The sequence below is a fragment of the Mastomys coucha genome, unplaced genomic scaffold (assembly GCF_008632895.1).
Source record: "Mastomys coucha isolate ucsf_1 unplaced genomic scaffold, UCSF_Mcou_1 pScaffold18, whole genome shotgun sequence".
In the NCBI taxonomy this organism is placed as follows: domain Eukaryota; kingdom Metazoa; phylum Chordata; class Mammalia; order Rodentia; family Muridae; genus Mastomys; species Mastomys coucha.
In genome coordinates, this window is record NW_022196900.1 from 42850440 (window position 1) to 42871011 (window position 20572).

Consider the following 20572-nt stretch of genomic DNA (forward strand, 5'->3'; position numbering starts at 1 on the left):
AGTTATTTAAAATTTATATTGAGAAAAATGTATTTTCACTATTGCTGTAAATGAGCATCTACATAAGATTGTTAAATTGATTGTTGTTTTATATCAAAAAAAGAAAGTTACAATCTCTGTGTTCCACAGAATATCTATATATCTCATAGAACAAATATCTCATTGAACAAGATATTTTAACAAATATGAGGCATAAAATAAAAATGGAAATCAATGGTTTATATTATTAAAAAAAAAAAAAGACCTGCTAGACCTCCTAAAGATCTTTGCAGTCTGAAGTGTGACACTTGACAACTGCAGAAGAAATTGCTGGCACTAGAGAAATGCAACCCTATGCAAGTTTTGCAGTACATAATACAGAATTCTTTTTTTTTTTTTTTTGAGACAGGGTTTCTCTGTGTAGCTCTAGCTGTCCTGGAACTCATTCTGTAGACCAGGCTGGCCTCGAACTCCGAAATCCACCTGCCTCTGCCTCCCAAGTGCTGGGATTAAAGGGGTGCATCACCACCACCCGGCTCATAATACAGAATTCTAAGAGTAGCATTGTGATATGCACTAGTGGGGTGGTGATCTGTCCCGGGATGGGTAGACAGTGAAATACCAGGATGAACAAAGTGGGACTGAGCATTTCCCTTAATCACTTTTAGTTAAAAGTTTGATGAAATCTATTGTGAGGACTGTTGGCAGTTAACATTGTAACTTGAGTTATAGATTGCACCTTGCATGTGTGTGCGTGTGCATGTGCATGTGCATGTGCATGTGCGTGTGGGGGGGAGTATGGTGTATGCATGAGTATGTGACTGTTTTGGCTACACTTCCTAGCATCTGCCCCCCTGGCTGTTTCTGATGCCTGAGTGGCAGGGCAGTCATAGAGGATGGGCTCTGTGGGAGCCTGGCTTCTCCTGTGGACCTAGTGTCACAGAACTTTGTGGAAATCAGGAATGACCCCTTTCGGGCAGCTCACTTGCTTAGCGTTGGTCTCTCATCATTCACTGGTGTGATGTTTACTGAGATGGTTTTAAGGATTTTATGCTTCCCATCTGACAGCTGGATCACGAAGTTATCAGCAGAGCTCTCTGAGCCGTCGTGGGCATAGGCCAGCTTCATTCCTAGAAGACGAAAGAGGAGAGGGTCTTCCTTCCCGTTGACTGTCCCCCATGCCCCAGATACTCTATTTTAGTACCGGGTTTTGGTGTTCAGAAAGCTCACCAATCAATGTATTATAGGGATATGAGCTCTGTTCTGTGGAGTCATTCAGAAGCCCATTACATTTTCTTATTTAAATAAGGAGACCACATAAACCATAAAAGAACAAAGTTATTACAGTGTTTAAATGAATATGAGAAATGAATTCTTGTAGGAAATTAAAGTAAAATCTATCTTGGGCCAGTCATCAAAATGAAAGGTAAGTAGTTCCAAACATGACTATGCAAACTACCTTTAGTCATTTTTTTAAAAAAAACTACCTAGTGGTCCTTTAGATATTCAGCTGAAAACTTTTCAAAACTGAATACAAATCTTTAGAAATACCAACGAATGTTTTGCAAAATGTTTACTGAAGTGTGACTATTAATGCCAAGAAATAAAAAAATAATTATTTAAAATAAAACAGCTATAAAAAATTACAGCATAGTATATCCATATAGCAAAACACCATAGTTACCAAAACTACTCCAGGTACTATTGAGAATGTACATAAAATGATTATGAGTTACCTAATATGACAGGGAGTTGGTACGTTCTGTATGTTTAAGGGTGGAATATTTGTGAGAATATATCTACATTGTTTGGGTTACTTTTAACATATCCATAAACAAACCAAAAAACAAAATACAAATAAAACCTAACTTTTGAAAATGTCATCAAAATATACATTTATTTAAGAAATTTCTATTTTTTGTTCAAATTAACTAAGCTATCCAAACTTACATAATTAGTGCATGATACTTATTTTTAAACTGATAACAATAACCAATAAAATCACTTTTAAAAAAAAACTCTCAGGCTGGAGAGATGGCTTAGCCATTAAGATCACTGGCTGCTCTTCCAGAGGTCCTGAGTTCAATTCCCAGCAACCACATGCTGGCTCACAACCATCTGTAATGGGATCCAATGCCCTCTTCTGAAGACAGCTACAGTGTACGCATATGCATAAAATAAAAAAATAATTAAAAAATAACCTCTCTTGGACCTTAAAATGACACCCCACAACTTCCCCCAAAAGCACAAAACAAATAAATAAATGTAAAACAAAATTATTTTAAACTGTATTCTTTCCCTTTTAGATACAGATTTTCTGTGTAGCTAAGGCTGGCCTTGAAAGCCTTGAGCTCTTGGTTCTCCTATCTCAGGCTCCTTAGGTGCTGGGATACAGGTATGCATATCTAACACAGCTCAGAAAGTAGAAATGAATGAATGAATGAATGAATGAATGAATGATCAACAAAAATCAGACCTTCTCAAGAGTAAATTTTAAGCCATTATTCCCTTTCCCAGTGTTTGTAACAATGTTATTTGCTGCACATAAGGACTGATTTTGTTCAGATCAACCTTGAAGTTCTAGAATCCATTTCTTTACAATTCACAACTGAGATGATGAATTGGCTCTTCATATTCAAACATGGGATGTCATCTGCAATTATTACAAAATAACCTTTGGGACAAAGAGACTACATTCTAATTAGAGAAATAAATACTTAGAAGACAGTAGGAAACAAGCCAAAAAGTACTGGGACAAAGTAGGCATGGAGGAGAGAGGTCTGGAGAGTAGTCACGCTTCCTGTGGGAGGAGAGCAGAGTCTGCATTCTGAAGGTGCCATCTTGGCCACCCCAGGGTGAGGGAAAGGCTTCCCGGTCGGGGAAGGGAAACAGAGAAGAAAGGAGTGTGAGCTTAGGTACTAATGCTAGAACTGCACACTTGCTCATATTTTTAAAGGTATTTTTATACATTGAAAATGGGATAAGGCCTTTTTAAAAAGTAATTAAAAAACAATTCAGCCTGCTCCAGTGTGTCTTTTCCCTAAAGAACGCATTATCTCCGCAGAGACTAATGAATGGTTATTATATGTGGATCTATATTTGTTTCAACTGTAAAAATTTTGGCAGACAAGCCATGATCTGAATCGTTTGAAAAGGAAATTTTAAATTATGATTAAAACTCTGTGTTAAAATACCAAAAATCACCAATATAATTGTTAATGGTATTCTAAGAGTCAAAGAAGACATGCCATTACATCTTCAACCACCTTCAGTGTCTGGCTAGGGCTGCACACCCTTTGTTAATCAAGAGCCCTGAAGAGATAAGGTGCATATTCTTCCTTACCTCATGCTTCTATGATTTGTTAGTATCTTTAATGGAGCAAAACAGTTCTTAAATTTATGTATTAATTAACAGAAATTTGTAAGCATGAAACGCAACATGACATTTTGATCTATGTGATATGCTTGAATCACACTAATGTTCATTGCTTTACCTTCTACGTGAATGTGTGTACTCTTTAATGTTCAGCTACCCTACATATTATTTACTATAATCATCACAGTATACAATAGATGCCTCAAATATCAACCTTCCCTTTCTTTCACAACCTCATGTCTTTTTTATTGTTATTATCTTCTGAGTCCAATATTTGGGGTTTCAAATTTTCTTCAAGGACTAAAATTTCCTACCCTTTGATCAACAGCTTCTCCTTTCTATCCTCTCCCCCAACCTCTAGTAACCACCAATCTAATTTCTGATTCTACTATTGGGACTTGTTTAGAGTCTATATAGGGGTGAGCTAAGTTATTACATCAGGTAAACAGAAGCAAAATGTGATCTACCATTCTTGAGAAGGTCTGCTGAGAAGTTGTGGATTTCATGTTCCAGCTGCTTGATCTGATGAGAGTCCTTGCTGACGGCCGCATTGATGAGGAGGCCGTGCTGGGGCTTGTGAGCGATGCTAAAGAGCAAGGGGTCCTTGGGAACATCCCTATCAGTGGCACTGATGATGGAAGCATCCAGTTCTATCATGTGACCTTCATCCACCTGAGTGGAGGAAACCGGCTGAGTGAGCAGTATAAAAGAGAACCTTTCCTCTATCCATTTCTTCTAAAAAAGCTACTTAAAAATTCTCCCCAGTTATATGAAGATATCCCATTTCAAATTTTCCATGGCATTTTCAGATTCTGAGTTCTAGAAAAAGAAATTTCTGGTTAATAGGAATATAAAAAGAAATCTAACATTTCCCTCACATCTTTTCTAAAGATTTCAAAGTTCCTCTTAGTTTTATGCACAGCATAGGAGGTTTGATTAAAACATCTACGTGGGGCTGGTGAGAAGGCACAGTAGGTAAAGGTGCTTGCCACACAAGCCTAGGCAATCCAAGTTCACACACACACACACACACACACACACACACGCACACGCACACACACACGTACACGCACGCACACACGCACACATGTACACGTGCACATATACACACACATGTACACACACGTGCGCACATGCACATGCACACACACGTACACTCACACACATGCACACAAACACACGCACACGTGCGCGTGCGCACACACACACACACACTGAAGTGCTTATTGGATCAAGAAAGCCACTGGCCATTTGATACTAAGCTGACTTGCCCACATCCCCTTATTTTTACTCAGAGAAAGGCTAGAACAAGAAAATATTTGGTTTTGGTCCTGAAATACAGCAAGATCTAAGTACTCAAAGTATACAAATCGTCCACACGCTTCCTGGGGATCTGCAAGGCTATCCTGCTACATTCTGGAGGTAGTAGAATCAGAGTCAGAAAGGAAGGGCTGGGAAGACCTGTCTACCAATAGTGTAGTTGGGGAAGGAACACCAAAAGCTGCTGGACATCAAGAAACAAGAAGCGTAAGAGAGTGGAGGCCAGCAGGCAGTCTTCACAGCTGAGGGGACCACACTGTGAGAACCTATGCTCTCTTTCCGGTGTCTCCTAGTGGCTCTGAAGGGACCTTCCTGCAGATGCACTGTGATATTTGGCCAAAACCAGTGCTGCTCCTAGCTGACCTTTATGTATTAAAGACTGAAAACACATCATAGATTAATTCGTAATGATACAGCTATTGAAAAACTTCTATCAGTATCTCACTATCCCCGAGAACTTTAGGAAAGCAACTCAAAAACATGTCATTCTCTATCTTTACTAAGCCTAACTATGAAGCTTCCCCCCTTGACTGTGTGTGGTAATGGATCTCGTTTACAAAAATATTAAATTCATCCACAAGATTGCCAAAGTGTTTCCTAAAAACAAAACAAAACAAAAAAGCCCACAGGATTCTTTTTTGGAAATGAAATTGTTTCTTGACATTATGAAAATAAAAAAGTTTATTTTTATTTTTATGTGCATTGGTGGTTTGCCTGCATGTATGTCTGGGTCAATGTGTTGGATCCCCTGGAACTGAAGTTACAGACAGTTTTAAGCTGCCATATGGGTGCTGGGAATTAAACCTGGATCCTCTGGAAGAGCAACCTCTGAGCCATTTCTCCAGGCCATTTAAATAAAATTTTTCCAGAATAAAAAAGTTTAAATGAACATACACAAAAAGCAAGTAACTGTTACAACACAGGTTTGCAAAGGATTATAATGAACTGAAATATTCTGATGGAAGTCCAGCCATCTATACAATAAAGAAATTTCCTAAGAGAAAAGACAAATGTTGTTATATGAAAAAAAAAGAAAGAAAGAATGCTTGATGCTTAAAAGTTGTCTCTGCCAATGCTCCAAGGGCCTGTGCATGATTTGCATATAAGAGAAAGCTTGGGTGAAAGACATGATCACTCCCACGAAAGGATGAGGGACAACTTCCCAGAGGACTAATTATTCCAAAAGCCCTTGCCTCAGGCAGATAAAGACAGTGAAAATAGGTGTGGAAGGGATCATTTATAGATTTTTTTTTCCTCACATAATCACTGAAGGGCTCTCCAGAGTAAGCCACGAGCCAAAAGAAGAGGAGAGGCAGGAGTTGGCTCTTAAATCTCATGCTGAGGTGACACTCATGTGCCATTAAGATTCAGTAGAAAATTAAAATCAAATAAAGACATTCACATTCAGAATGTGATTATTTTTAGCAAAAAAAAATGAGGGGAAATAATGACTTTGGTCAATATTAGTAAATGATGGCATGCTAACTGTTCTGCAAATGTTTGTTCACTACAGACATACTGCGCTTGGCCAACTTGATCATCATGGCTGACTCTAAAAGAAAATTCCACATATATTTTCAAAGATGGGGAAACAGAAACTTGAAGAGAAATAACCTGCCCAAATGCAAAAAAATATTTAAAGCAATACCAAGTTCCTTTGAGCCCAAAGCCTGTGTTCATTTGACATGTTAATGCATGAATATAATGAATGAATTAACCATATGTATAGGTGCATGATATTTAAAAGGAGCTACAGTGATTTTGTGTCTCTGTGTGTGTGTGTGTGTGTGTATGTCCTTATACTTTAGAAAATAAAGCATAAAGTAGTAGATATTATTCTCTTGTTTGTAAGTAAAAACATACAGAGAAAATAATAGTATACAGACATAATTCTGACATGTTCATAAATCTCTTGGGTTACTTAGCTTGTTTATACTTCATTTCTTCAGTAATGAAATAAAAAAAAACAATAAAAAACAATCCAAAAGCCTATTATGAGGATAACTATGAATGCATGTAAAGTACTTGGAACCTACAACCCAGTAGGTACTTTATTACACAGACACATAGACAGACGCAGACACACAATCTCACACACACACACACACACACACTCACATTATCTTCACCATGACTGTTATTATTAGGCTAATAATTCACAAGTGATTAATTATATGACATAAGGTTCTGACTTCCTCACTCCTAACCAAACATATTGGGGGGGCCCTGGACCAACATAAAGGGTTAAAAACCAGAAAATGCTGAGGTAAAAAGGACTATTCTGGTGCTTCTTACAGTGATATTCTGTACCACAAGGTCAGGAGCTTCATCGTTTATGGGGTTGATGATAACATGAAATGTTGTCTCCAAGGAGCGTTGCTTCCCATCTGTGGCATATACTGTGAACTGGTCAGCAGTTGGTTCCACTCCCAGGTGCCTGGACTGCACATAGTTAATGTGAGCAGCTTGCATGTCTGTCCACTGGAATGAAGCTAGCACACACCAAGACAGAACAGGGAAATAGTGAACAGCACTTCCCAGGCATCTATAGTTTTTAACAGCTGCTTCTTTGCAAAGTAGTTACATGATCATAGCCAGGGCAGGTGTGCTGCCTACCAGCCATCCACATAAAGTCAGGGATCACAGATCTTAAGAAAGGACTAAAATCTGCCTAAATAACAGACTTGTGATAACCACTGATTGGGAGGCAGGGACTTCATAGTCACTCCCCAGACACTTAGACTGAAAGTCAGGAAGGAGTACCCTTGGCTAATCTGTCCTTCTGATTCGTGGCTCTTGTCATACTGGGCGAAGAAGCATACCATCTCTTTAACATTAGGCAGAATGACTGGAAACCAATGACTTCTCCCCATAACATATATCAAGAAACCCACCACATTGAATAGAATTAGTGGACTTGATATTCAGCTAGCCTTAAATCAGAAGATAAAAAATGTCCTATGTTATGAATTAAATCATGAAACAAGATGAGTAACCTTTAATTTGATCAATCTTAAATGTGATCTTGCTTGTATTTTAAAATAGAAATGTCTTACGATTGAAAAATAACTTCCATATAAAGAGTTATCTTTGAAAGATTTGTGTCTTGCTTTTTATTTCTGTTTCATTTTATTAAAGACTTTTCTGGTTGCTGAGAAACATTTTGCTTTCAAAATTAATGTAATCTACCTAAACATTTCAGGTTTCTCTTTCACTTATAGCAATATTTCTCAATATTTTTCAGTAATATCTATTAAATGTGCTGAAAGACTACAAGTATGAGACTCTGTAGTTCCCACCATATTAATGATATCCCAGAGCTGTGTTACTAGGAAGGCCTTGGAATAGGTGGGCACTCTAGCGTATATTCATACATTTTTCACACATGAAGTTTCCATTTATTTCATTTATAAATGTTTATACATGGGAAAAGTCCAGATAAAAGTCCAACTGAGAAACAATTAAGATTCGATGTATATCAGCTAGAATAATAACGATCTCTTGAATGGTCATGGTGCCTTGGATATTTTTAAATCCTTACCCATGTCCTAAGCCTGGTCTAGCCACTCACATCCGTGAACACTGGCAAGACATCGTGAGTCAGGAAGCCATGACTTACCTATGCTTATGCCCATATTACTTTTCTCAAAGCCTGCAGAAGGCAGTGTGTTTTCTAGGTAGCCGAACTGGGGATGAGAAGCCAAAATGAATTCTAAGTCATCTGGGGCAGTGTCCCGGTCAGTGATAGTCAAGTGATGAGTAGTAAGGGATGCTGAGCAGCCTTCGTCCACTGTGAACATCCTACCTACATACAAAGAAAACAACAGTCACAGGCCAGTGTGAGAGTTCAGTGGGTAAAGGTGCCAGCTGGCAGACCCAGTGAGCTGAGTTCAATCCCCAGGACCAGTGTAGGGGCAGGAAGGAAGAAACAGTTCCTGCTCTCAGATCTACATGAGCACAGTGGCTCACAAAACAAGTAAGTCAAATGGCACAAAATTTAAAACCATACGCTTGCATCTTAGCCTGAACTCTTCCATCAGAACAGTTAAGAACCAGAGGGCGTGATTGTAACCCCAACCAGAGCAAAAGTCCTACAGGCAACATGCAAAAGTCCTACAGGCAACAAACGTGCTTCTATGGGAGATGCTCATTTTCTTGGACATAAACTCTCCTTGCAGTGAAAATATTCAGGGGAAACGAATGTGATTTAATTGGACTTACAGAATTGTATACCCTTTCGTATACAAGCCAGCCAGATGATAATGGAAAGACGGCAGCAATGCTAAACGCTCTGCTACAGCCCTCCAGTCATTCTCAAGGAACTCTGATTTCCCTTGTGTCTCTATAGAAGTGACAAATGAAAATAAGAATTGCCAAACTGTTTTAATGATAAGCCACTAAATGTAGTTTATGTACTCCTCAAGATCAGTCGTTACCTCTGTTTGTCAGAGCGTTAATTGCCTGAGAGCGATTATGAATTGCTCATAACGAACATCTTTTCATGCCTTGGTGCTTAATTACTCTGCTGGGATAATGCTTCCTTTCCAGAACATTGCTTGGGAGATACTTTGCAAATTACAACAAGAACATTCATACATATGCTTATTTTTTTTTTCCGTGAGACAGAACATATACATAATGCCCATGAAGAGATGACTTTCTGAAAAGGTTAAACGTATATAAATGGTCTCTGTGGTAAACACATTCTGTTCTAATAGGAATTATTATGGATAAAGTCAATTATTCTCCTCCAGCAGACAAACGACATTTTTCCATGTGAAATACACCAGCATATTTGAGGATCTCAATGTCCTTGTAGAACACACACACAAAGACACATGTGCAGTTGTGATCTCTATGTGGAAATACATAAATTTTCAAGCACGTACATTCTTCAGTGCTGTGATATTTTATTACAGATTTTGGATTTATTACATATTTCTGTTGAGATGATTACTGGATGACAACTGCATTTGGTAGCTTTCTAATCTAAGCAAGGAGAACTATTTCACTGCCTCTTTTGGTATGACACTAAGACAATTACACTCATAGGAAGAACACAGTCACCTATTATAATTGAAGGTGGCTGGTTGTTGACTGGATGCACCGTGATATTGAGCTGGTACGTGGGAAAGGACTTATGAAGAGGAACAGATGAATCAAGTCTACCGTAGCAACAGCCATTCACCAAAGGGTCGGCTTCACCATCCGAAACCACCAACACGACAGTGTCAGAACAAGGTTCGAGGCCAATCTCACCACCTGGAAAACATAACTGTGCTAAGTCCTGACTTTTGGAAACAGAGAGCAGCATGAACAACTTCACTCGTACCTTTTCTGCAGGCGCTGCATGAAAGGGAAAGGAATTTAAGGGGATAAAAATATGAAACTCGATTTTATCACTGTAAAATTAAATATAGTCAGGAAAATAATACAAAAATGCTTGTCCATCTGTTGCCTCTTGTGAAATCCCTGCCAGCCATGGACCATATGGAGGAGCAAAGCAGGGCTAACAAGGGTCTGACAGTTCACAAATGAACAAGGGGGAGGCAAGGAGCTTGACTAGGGATGATTTCATTCTTCCCTCTTAATCCTTTGATGTTAGCAATAACCTCAGGGAAAGGCAGAAGGTGCCTGTGTCCCCTTGATAATTATCTCTCCATGTGTGCTAACCACCAGAAATGAATAACCACCAGCCACACAGCAGTCCTGAGACACAGGACAGGATGTTGGATAAGTGTAAAGACGAGTAATCTACATCTCAGTCATTTCTTTCAATGTTTCCTTGACCATACACTAGCCAATCACTTGTCAGCAAACAGGACAGTTTATGTTCTTCAGGCAACAGAAAAGCCCTGAATGTGTGCTCTTGGCAATTCTTAAAGTGCCAAGTGGGAAACAATGCTGGGAGTTCTGAAGAAAAGGGGAGGGCAGAGGAGGGCAGAATAGGGAAAGAGGAGGGCAGGGGAAGGGGAGGGGGAAGGAAGGAATGGGAGAGGGGGAAGGGGAGAGAAGTGAAGAGGAGGAGACAGAAGGGAAAGGAGGGAAGGGAAGAGGAGAGGATGGGAAGAAAAGTCCAAGTTGAAGTTTATAGAGTTCAATTTGCAGATACCTTTAGCTCGATAGCTGCTGGTAGAGGGAGAATCAGTTTTCTTTAAGAGTATGACCCCTGGGAGACTGAAGAGGGTCCAGGGCAGGTGCCACATCCAGGAGTATTTGGACAGCACAAATTTGACTTGATGGATTTAGATGGATAGGTGATAGATGATAGATAGACAGATAGACAGGCAGACAGATAGATAGATGATGATGTAAATAGATGATTGATACACATACACACACACACACACACACAAGCACAACTGATAGATAGATACCTAGATGCATATATAGATAGAGATTGGTAGGTAAAAGGTAGGAGTTGGTCTGGAGAAGGTGGGAGGAGGAGGTAAATATGCTTCAAATGCACTATATGAGATTTTGAAAGAATAAATTAAAATATTATTCAATAAAAGCATTATCCTTCAAATTTGGCAGGAACAAAAATAGACCTCTTAATTGTTCATACTGATGATAAAAAGGAAGTTGACTTAAAACATTTACCCATTACTTATTCATTTGATAAACATTTACTCAGTTCCTACTATGAGATAATTAGTCCTCTGGGCATTTTAACAGAGAAAATACAGACATTTCGCACAGAGAAAATACAGACATTTCGCACCACTGAAAGGCATGTTTTAAAAATGCTTAATGTCAAAAGACCTACTATGTGTTGTTTATCGTGTAATGAGAGAAAAACAAAGGCAATGTGCTCAAAGTACCACAGATGTATGCGTCCATTAGGCTGAGCCTTTTGGAATTGCTACTGTCCAAACATTTTAACCCACTACGGCAGTTTCATACCCAGGGAGGGCTTTTTCTACCCTCACAGGACACATCTGCAAACTCCACCAACCACACATTTACAATACTTGAAAAAAACTTTATCTATACTGAATACGTAGATTTTCTTATTACCTAATCAAAAGAATACCACAATTTGCCTGAGTTGTAAGTGATGCAAGGATTATTGAAAGAATGCGTCGGCTTTTCATAGGTTATAGGGAAATACTAGACCATTTCCTGGAAGAAAATTTGAACACCCCGGAATTTGGTAAGTGGAGTTCCTGAGACCCATCCCCTAAGTACACTAAGTGATAACTCTATTTCAGTTGGATAATCGACAAGGTTTTATGGTTGGAAAAAAGATACAAGTGCCAGATGACAGCGCCCTGGGGCAGTTGCATGTGCCAGTGCATGGTAAGTCCTTCTGATGCTTTTGCTGGCTTTGTGCTATGCCCTGAAGGAAAGTAAGCCTGCCATGCAAATACCTGGGAGGTAAAAGTAGGGGCTGCAGGGAGGGAAAGTCAGAGAAAGAAACACTGAGAAAAGCATCCGGAGAGAAAGAGAATGCAGTAGAAACGGCAAGCATAGTACTCAGTAACTGATTTCTCAATATAAGGCAGGCTTCATTTATAGCATTGGACAACGGGCCAAGCAGCCAGCCACTAAGAAGGCCCCTCAAATGGAATATAATCTAAGAACACAACTTAGGAACTTTCTTCATTTTTATTTACTATAATACTAGAAACTAGAAATCTTAGCAAAAGAAATCATGCAACAGAAAGAAAAGGCATCAAAAATGAAAAGGATAAAAGTTAAATTATTCCCATTTAGAGATATCATAGCAGACTCTATTAAACATTTTTAGAATGTATGCATGCATTCAGTAAATTAGACAAGAACAAAAACAATACACACACATACACACACAAACACAATTCTTTTCTTTTCGTTTTCTTTTTAAAGTAGTGTTTCTAAACACAAATAGTAAGCATGGTGAAAAGAAAAATAAGGAAGCAACCACCCTCATGATACTTTAAAAAAGTAAAGAAGGACTCTGCAACAAAATTATAAAACACCAATAAAAGTAAGGATAGGGACACAAAAACATGAAAGATATCCCATGCTCACACTACCCAAAGTGATGGAGAGATTCAAGCCCACCAGAAAATGTGCAATTAATCATCAGAAAAATGTTAGTCAAGACCACTGTGAGTTACCATCTTATTCAGCTGAACAACCATCATCAAAAAGACAATTAATAACAGATGCAGAGAAACAGAAACACTGGTAAAAGGAATGTAAGATAATAGGAGTTTTATGGGAAATGTTATGCACATTCCTCAAAAAAAAAATTACATATGATCCAACAGTGCCACTCTTCATTGGCTACCCAAAGGAGATGAAATTTTTATAGCAAAAAGACATTTATATTCTCATGTTTATTGCAGCATTAATCATGATAGTCAAAATGTGGGACCACTCCAGATACCCTTCAATGGATGCATAGATAAAGAAAATGTGATATGTGTATGCTATGCCAGTCACAGCAACATGGTTAAAGCTCAGAAACATGATGTTAAGTGAAACAAGCCAGATGTGGAAAGCAACAACTCAGAAGTACAAGAAGGAACTGTGGACAGAGAATTTCCAGAGAAGGGGAGGAAGAAAGACATGAAGAGATACTTTTACAGGCAGAGAAGTGTGTTAGGGGCAGGAGTGTGGAGGCTAAGAGAAGGTCTTTTGTGAAAGAGGGTAAATGGATGGAACCAATGCATGACTATAATACAGTCACAGCATCACCACCTTCCCATCCTCAATCCAAACCCGCGTCTAGATACACCCCCCTTGCTCTCTTTCAAATTCATGGCTTCTTCTTCCATTGCGTGTATGTATGTATGTATGTATGTATGTATGTATGTGTGTGTGTTTTCCTACCACCAAGGTTTGTGTGCCACTACTTCACCCTATGGTTATCACGTCATACTGGTCATTGTTCTCGTTTATAGACGTCATAGCGGGGTAGAACCATTGTTGATTGACTTCCATCCTTTGGAAGCTTGCATGCCACTTTCTTGGTGGGTACCATGAAAGATAGTCCTCTCGGAGGAGGCTTTAAGGTAAGCTCCAGTTCACGGCCCTCTGGGCCCTGTGTTTGAAGTGCATGGTGTCTTCAGCCATAGGGACTTCCCTTCGACCTGTGAGGGTGAACAATTCCCCATAGACATGCCTGCATGCCAACCCAATATAGATAACTCCTCACTGAGACTCTTGTCCATGGGGTTTTTACGTTGAGTCAAGTTGACGGTTAAAAGTAATCAGTACAAGTGATAAAATTAATCAAAACACTGAAGCAAGGATTGGAATAGATAAGTCACTATTACTGCCAGGTCTCTTGATACCAACCTAAACAGTGCTAAATGAATACCAGTGGAGCAAAGAAGTGACACTTGAGGAGATGTAACATTCAAAACATTCTTTGAATCTAGTATTCTTTCTAACCTAACTAAAAAAATCTATGTGAAATCACTTCCCCAATGTCCTTCTAGACCTTATTACACTAGAAGAGATTCAAACGTTTGTAAACCTTCCCTTTAGTATTTGGAAGACAGTGTAAGAGAACATGGTTCATCCTACTGTGATTTACCTTGCTTCATGAGCCTGCTGAAGATATTTCAATTATTCAATAAACAATAACCACTGGTCTTTGAATCCCTTCCTTGTAAGAGTATTTGAGATCTACAATGGGGGAGGGGGCAGTACACAAGCTTGAGGCTGGTCTGGGTTACACAGCAAATTTGTCTACGTTTTGCCATGTGTGATGGTTTGTATGTGCTCTGTCCAGGGAGTAGCACTATTAGAAGTTGTGGTGCTGTTGGAGTAAGGTGTGTCACTGTAGAGTTTTAAGACTGTCATCCTAGCAGCCTTCAGATGAAGATGTAGAACTCTCAGCTCTTCCTGCACCATGCCTGCCTGGACACTGTCATGTTCCTGCCCTGATGATGAATCTCTGAACCTGTAAGCCAGCCCCAACTAAATGTTCTTCTTATAAGAGTCGCCTTGGTCATGGTGTCTGTTCGCAGCAGTAAAACCGTAACTAAGATACCATGTCCTAAAAATCTGAGTGAGGTTGAATTAAAAAATAAGGGACTAATATCATTGGTGGAAGAAATTGAAGACAGTATAGCATTCCGGCTCCGGCATGATTTTTACTGGCTGCTTTTATCCAACTTTACAGGAAGAATTAGGAGCTAAATAAAGAGGAGGAAAATGTGAAATGTGCAGTTCATCAAGGAATAGAATATGTTGTAAGCTATGAACAAAACAAGTTTCAGTAAGTGGCTGCAGTTTTTAAAAGTACTAGCATACTTTGATGAGGAAATATGGAATGTGGCTGGATACTGTTACATTTCAGGAAGCAATAAAACCTGGGGGGTGGAAGAATCCAGAGCCTGAAATTGCAAACTCATTTGAAAAGCCTTGTTTTTTGATGGTTTGTTTGTTTGTTTGTTTAAAGAGAGAACCATGGGAGTGTCATCCATGCTTGAACATGACAGCCTAGGAAGACATTACTCAAGATTCTGCCACACAAGCACACAGGCACTCAGAGGCTGCTTTCATCCTGGTCCAGGACCTCCAGGCTACTTAACATGGCAGCCAGCCTTGGCTTTGTCCATGTGGTGCTGGTTTTACTGGCACACACAATTCAAGAGTAAAGAGATCGTGGAGGCATGCACTCCAATTTTAAAGGAAAGCCTGAGACATGTCTCCCAGTTTGAGGCAGTATTTGGGAGTCAATGGAACCTTATGGGGTGGAAGCTAGTTGGAAGTAGATAAGTGACAATAGGTGGGTTTTGGAGGCCACAGCTCAGATTCTGGGTCCAGGCTTGTTCTTTGTGTCTTGTGCTGTCATGTGAAGAAGGGACTCTACCTCAAGCCCCTGACACCAAATGAGATTCTCTGTCATGCCTTTGTAGCTCTGAATGGCTAAAAACCCTCAGAAACCAATGTCTTCCTTCCCACCAACTGTTTCTGCCAGGTATCTGTCACAGTGACTCAACAGTAAGTAATACAGTATCCCACTCAGTCAGTCTTTCCATGCCCTCTTACTTTCTCCATAGAATTTTCAGACCAAAGAGACTTATAAACAGGAAAACTGTGATAGTGTGTGATTTAACTCCAGCAAGAGGAAATACATGGTACCATTTCCAGGCAAATGTTGCTAACTTAGATATAAGTAGATGACCCTGGGTTTCAGGTGCTGTGATGAGACACCATGACTAAAAACAACTTGAGGAAGAAAGGGTTTGTTTCTATTACCCTCCGATATAACAGCTCATCATCAAAAGCAGTCAAGGCAATAACTCAAACACATCAGGAACCTAGAGGCAGGGGCAGATGCAGAGGCCATGGAAGGATGCTGCTACTGGCTTACTCCTCAAGGCTTGCTCAGTCTGCTTTCGAATCAAACCCAGGACCAGTAGCCCTGAAGTGATACTGCCAACATCAACCCATAATTAAGAAAATGCTCTACAGGCTTGCATATGGGCTGATCTAATGGAGGTATTTTCTCAATATAAGGTCCCTCTTTCCAAATGACTCTAGCCTGTGTCAAATTGACACAGAATTAAGCAGGAAAGAAAATATACAAAGACGGACAACATTATGAAGTGTCACTGGGCCACGGCCATCCTTCCATGTGGAAGGGTTCTTCTATCTGTACACTTAGCCAACTCCTTTGGCACAGCCTAGGCTAGACTCCACTATGGCCATGGGACTCAATGCTGTGCCTTACAAATATCAGATGCTGAGTTAATATTTTCTTTCTTTTTTTATTTTTGTTTTTGTTTTTCAAGACAAAGTTTCTCTGTGTAACAGTCCTGGCTATTCTGGAACTCACTTTGTATACCATTCTGGCCTCGAACTCACAAAGATCTACTTCCTTCTGCCTCCCAAGTGCTGGATTAAAGGTATTCACTACCACCCCCAGCTTAGAGTATTTTCTTTAACTGAATACTTCACGCAGCGGGAAGAAATGTCAACTGAGTAACAATGCATTGAGACAACATCAATGGGAACCCAGGCTTACAAACATGCATTCGTGTTCTGGCTGTCATGAACCATCACAAGACATCATCTTGCTTTCAAGGAACTTAGAAAGGAGACTAGTTACTTCTGGGGAGTTGGCTGGTAGTCACTAGACTGCTAAAAGTAATGATGTCATTGCTTTAGGCTTGCTTTGGTAATGTCATCATGATTTAGAAATCTGTAAGTAAAATGGCCAAATTCTTCTAGTTGACTAAAAAAGGACTCCGGGTGGGGCTGGGCATTTAGAACAGTGGATCAAGTGCAGCTGCTTTTTCTACACTTTCTGAAATTCACTATCAAACTCGGGTCAGAAGTACTTCTGTTCATGTTGACCGTGCTTACTAAGTGTGGTGCAGGCTACAATCTGCTTTATCTTTCACTGAAAAAAAAAAAAAAGTAGTAAGATTGTAATGTTATGGGAGCCCATGACAAGGAGTGGCATTAGGACTCGATGCCTTCACTAGTCACAGGTTGTCACTTACCTGTATGTTTGTATGTCACAGTCCCTGAAATGACATCTCCCTGAGAGAATCTGTCCACATGGAGTCCAGCCTTTCTCACCACTCCATGCTGAGGCCCTCGGGCAATCAGAAACAGCAGTTCCAAGTCATCATTGTCTGCATCAGTAGCAAAAATGTATTCAGGGGTGATGGTCACCTCTCCACCCTCTGAGCAGTGCATCATGGGGATGAGGTCAGTCTTCAGAACAGGTGGCTCATCATTCACAGGGAATACCTAAGCAGAAACAAAAGATTACATTTTCAAGAAAAAGAAAGAAGTGACAAATGTCCCTGCTGGTAAACCATAGCTCACAGTCACAGTGACAGGCATTTTTCATCTTCTGGACACATGGAACAATAACCATGGAATTTGGCCAAAGCAGCCTGAGCATTTTTTTTTCTGTTTTCTTTTCTCCATTGGTTGAGGGATACTCCACATGAGAGACATCTTAGGCAGGAATGACAGTTATAGCTGGTTATAGCTGGTTATAGCTGGGAACTCAGAGAACCCATTATTCTCAGAAGACAAAGAAATGCAATATAAAGCACTCGTCACTTTAACACACGGACTCTTTCATTAAATTCACACACAGTCCTGAAGAACTCTGTGCCTGGTAGTCTGATGCATGTACATCCACAACATCAAAGTTATTTTTATTTTAAATTACTTGGTGATTCACAGCTTTCTGCCACCTTGAGTTTCTGGCCACCCACAGATTTACCTTGGGTCCACAGTAAGCCACAGCCTTATGTCAAACACCTTGAGCGACAGGTTAAATTCTGTGGGCATTCAATCAGCTCCACGTTATATCCTGAAAAAATACTTTTCTCTCGCATTCATGGAAATGAAACTTCAAGTAGAAAGGAAAACAAAGCATCATGGGGTACTGGGTCTCTAGATTTAAAAGGAATATGTAAAATTATAAAATGTACATCCGTGAGATGAGAATGGAGGGAATCTCCCTCAGAGTTCACAGCTACAGTCTGATGTATGCTGCAAGAGTTTCTGGTTGGTTGGTTGGTTGGTTGGTTGGTTGGTTGGTTGGTTAGTTGGCTGGCTGGCTTAATTTTATGGCTGTTTGGCCAGTTGTTTTCTTGGTTGGTTTGATCAAATCTGGCCTTTGAGCCTGTGTACCCTTTCAGCCCTACACAACCTTCCACGCACTTCAGCCAATGCAATTTTCCTAAAATGTTAAACTGTTGGCCTGCAGGAACTTTCCGTGTCTCCTTTGCTCCCACACACACCCCCATGCTTCTCCAAGAAGTCTCTGGTGTGACTGCTATGGCTGCCTTCACTACCTCACCCCATTTTTACAGGAGCACTATGGCCTCTGCCTCACCTCTTCAGCCTGCCCGGGACATTCTGTCTCCTCTTTGTGCAACTAATTTCTGCCTCAGATCCCATGTGAGTTTTTCAGGAAAGGCTTCCCGATCACTCAGGTTAATTAAGAAGCTGCAATTACTTATGCTCCTGTTCATAAAAGACATATACATTTTCATCAATTATCGTTGTGATTATCCAGTTAGTAGCTGTCAGCATCTGTGGTCCGTAACTTCAAGAATAGGAACCTCATTTATCTTGTTCATAATTGTTCTACAAGCTTCTATTTAAGATGCCGTATATATTACAGAAGGTGCCTATTAAATGTTTGTTGAATAAATAAATGAGTTGCATGGTTACTATGCATCAAAGGGTGATGACTATAAGACCGATACCCAGAGCACCATGATGGTGCATTCTTGTCAAGGGTACAGGGATGACTGCCTAGATGTTTCAGCTTAGCTACTTCATCAAAGGTTTAAAAAAATATAATTGTCTGCTTTCCTTTTGGCCTATGAGGAAAAATAATTATCATTGCTCATGCCTTCTGTGGGAACCTCTTGAAGACTTACATCACTCTTGCTTGACTGTAAGAAATGTTATCTATTCATTTACATGGATGATAACTGTAAATGGTCATTGTGAGAAAAAAGAAAAAAAAAAGAAATCACAAACAACACTGTCCAAAATGGTTTGGTCTAGCTTTAAGAAAACATGTTCTTTAACTTAAAAAGTAGAAATGTTCAGTTTCTTTCACCAAGATGCACTGCTAATCATCGTACATAATAGGGTGGTCATAAATATGACAGACAACAGACAGGAGTGGGATCTTTCCTATTTAAAAAAAAAAAGTGTAAAAGGAACTGGAAAGCTTTCTTTGTATGTAAGTTTTCCAGAAAGAAAATATTCTTCCTGGAAGCTGAAAATGGCCTCCTGCTTCTCACAGAGGCATCACAGGCTGTTGTGAGGACTGGGGAGAAGGTAAGAGACAGCTTACATAGCACCTGCCACAGAAAGCAGTCAAGAGCAGTTAAATAGAAGCATGGCCACATGACAAGAAAGAACATCTAACATCTCACATTACACTGTTGCGTTCATAACTCTGGACCAGCAGTTCTGGCATTCAGTGTACTAACTAAAGAGAGATAACTCCTTCCCTGGATATTTTTTTAAAACAATCTATGTAGATATTAACACTCTTTATTAATGGCCAGCTATAAAATATCTTACAAATGCACAGCAATTTTTATGTCACTAAAAATGTAGACCATATTCAAACAGGAAGAGATGGCAGATAGCATGATGAGAATACTTGGTGGTTCTTCAGAGAACATGATAAGCTTCTTGATCAGCACTTGTAAATCATACACACAATGTTCGTGTACCCAGTTACCCATTCGGCAGAGACGCACCAAAGTTCTTGGAAGTTCTCTGAACATGCCTCAACTTTGTCAACAGACTGTCTTTGTCAAAGGAAAGGGGTAAATTACTTCAAACAGACCACATATCAGGTTTGTGGTATATATGTTCTTACTGGAGCCCTAAAAGCATGGCTTCTCCCATAAGCAAGGAGAACCCCAGTGGTTCTAAACAGTCTTTCCAACTGCTAAGTAAGCTTGAGTGTCATAGTTCAAGGATATTAGACATATTTTATATATGGAATGGATCACTTTTAAAATTAAGTATCTGGATTTAAGCTTAGAATGGTTTTAACTTTAGATAAACTCGGGTAGAGGTAGGGAGAGAGAAAATGACTATGTCTGTTTCACTAATACAATCGTTGCTTCTACCGTCTGGCTCCAGACACACACAGGTATAGCTAGCAACCTTTAACTTTGGAGTCTCTGTATTTTAAGTTATTTTGAGACCCTGAGAGGTTCCCAAAATGGTACATTCAAATGTCTCAGGGAGGAAAAAAACCTACCTCGATGTGGAGAACAAATTCTGCTGAATTTGTGCCATCTGTGACCTCCAAGAATATCTCATCCTGAAAAACCTCGGATCCATCATGTTGATACCTGCAGGAAAAGTATGGAAGGATTGCTCAAAAATGCCTGGGTGTAACTAGAGCCATGCAACACAAACACCCCTCCATAACCATAG

At 39.7% G+C, this 20572-nt stretch overlaps 1 protein-coding gene across 6 annotated transcripts in view; it reads right to left on the minus strand.

The window, feature by feature from the left end:
• Positions 1–20572, minus strand: part of Frem1 (FRAS1 related extracellular matrix 1) — a 160175-nt gene that overhangs the window by 65612 nt on the left and 73991 nt on the right. For all 6 annotated transcript variants that reach the window (XR_004120883.1, XM_031377755.1, XM_031377754.1 and 3 more), the window contains 7 exons: positions 20394–20487; positions 17131–17383; positions 9743–9937; positions 8295–8480; positions 6971–7167; positions 3823–4027; positions 965–1109 (listed from right to left, as the gene is read on the minus strand). Coding sequence is in view for 5 of the 6 variants with exons in the window: in XM_031377755.1 (XP_031233615.1) it covers positions 965–1109; positions 3823–4027; positions 6971–7167; positions 8295–8480; positions 9743–9937; positions 17131–17383; positions 20394–20487 (1275 nt within the window). In the remaining variant the exon portion in view is untranslated. The remainder of the gene's footprint in view (positions 1–964; positions 1110–3822; positions 4028–6970; positions 7168–8294; positions 8481–9742; positions 9938–17130; positions 17384–20393; positions 20488–20572) is intronic.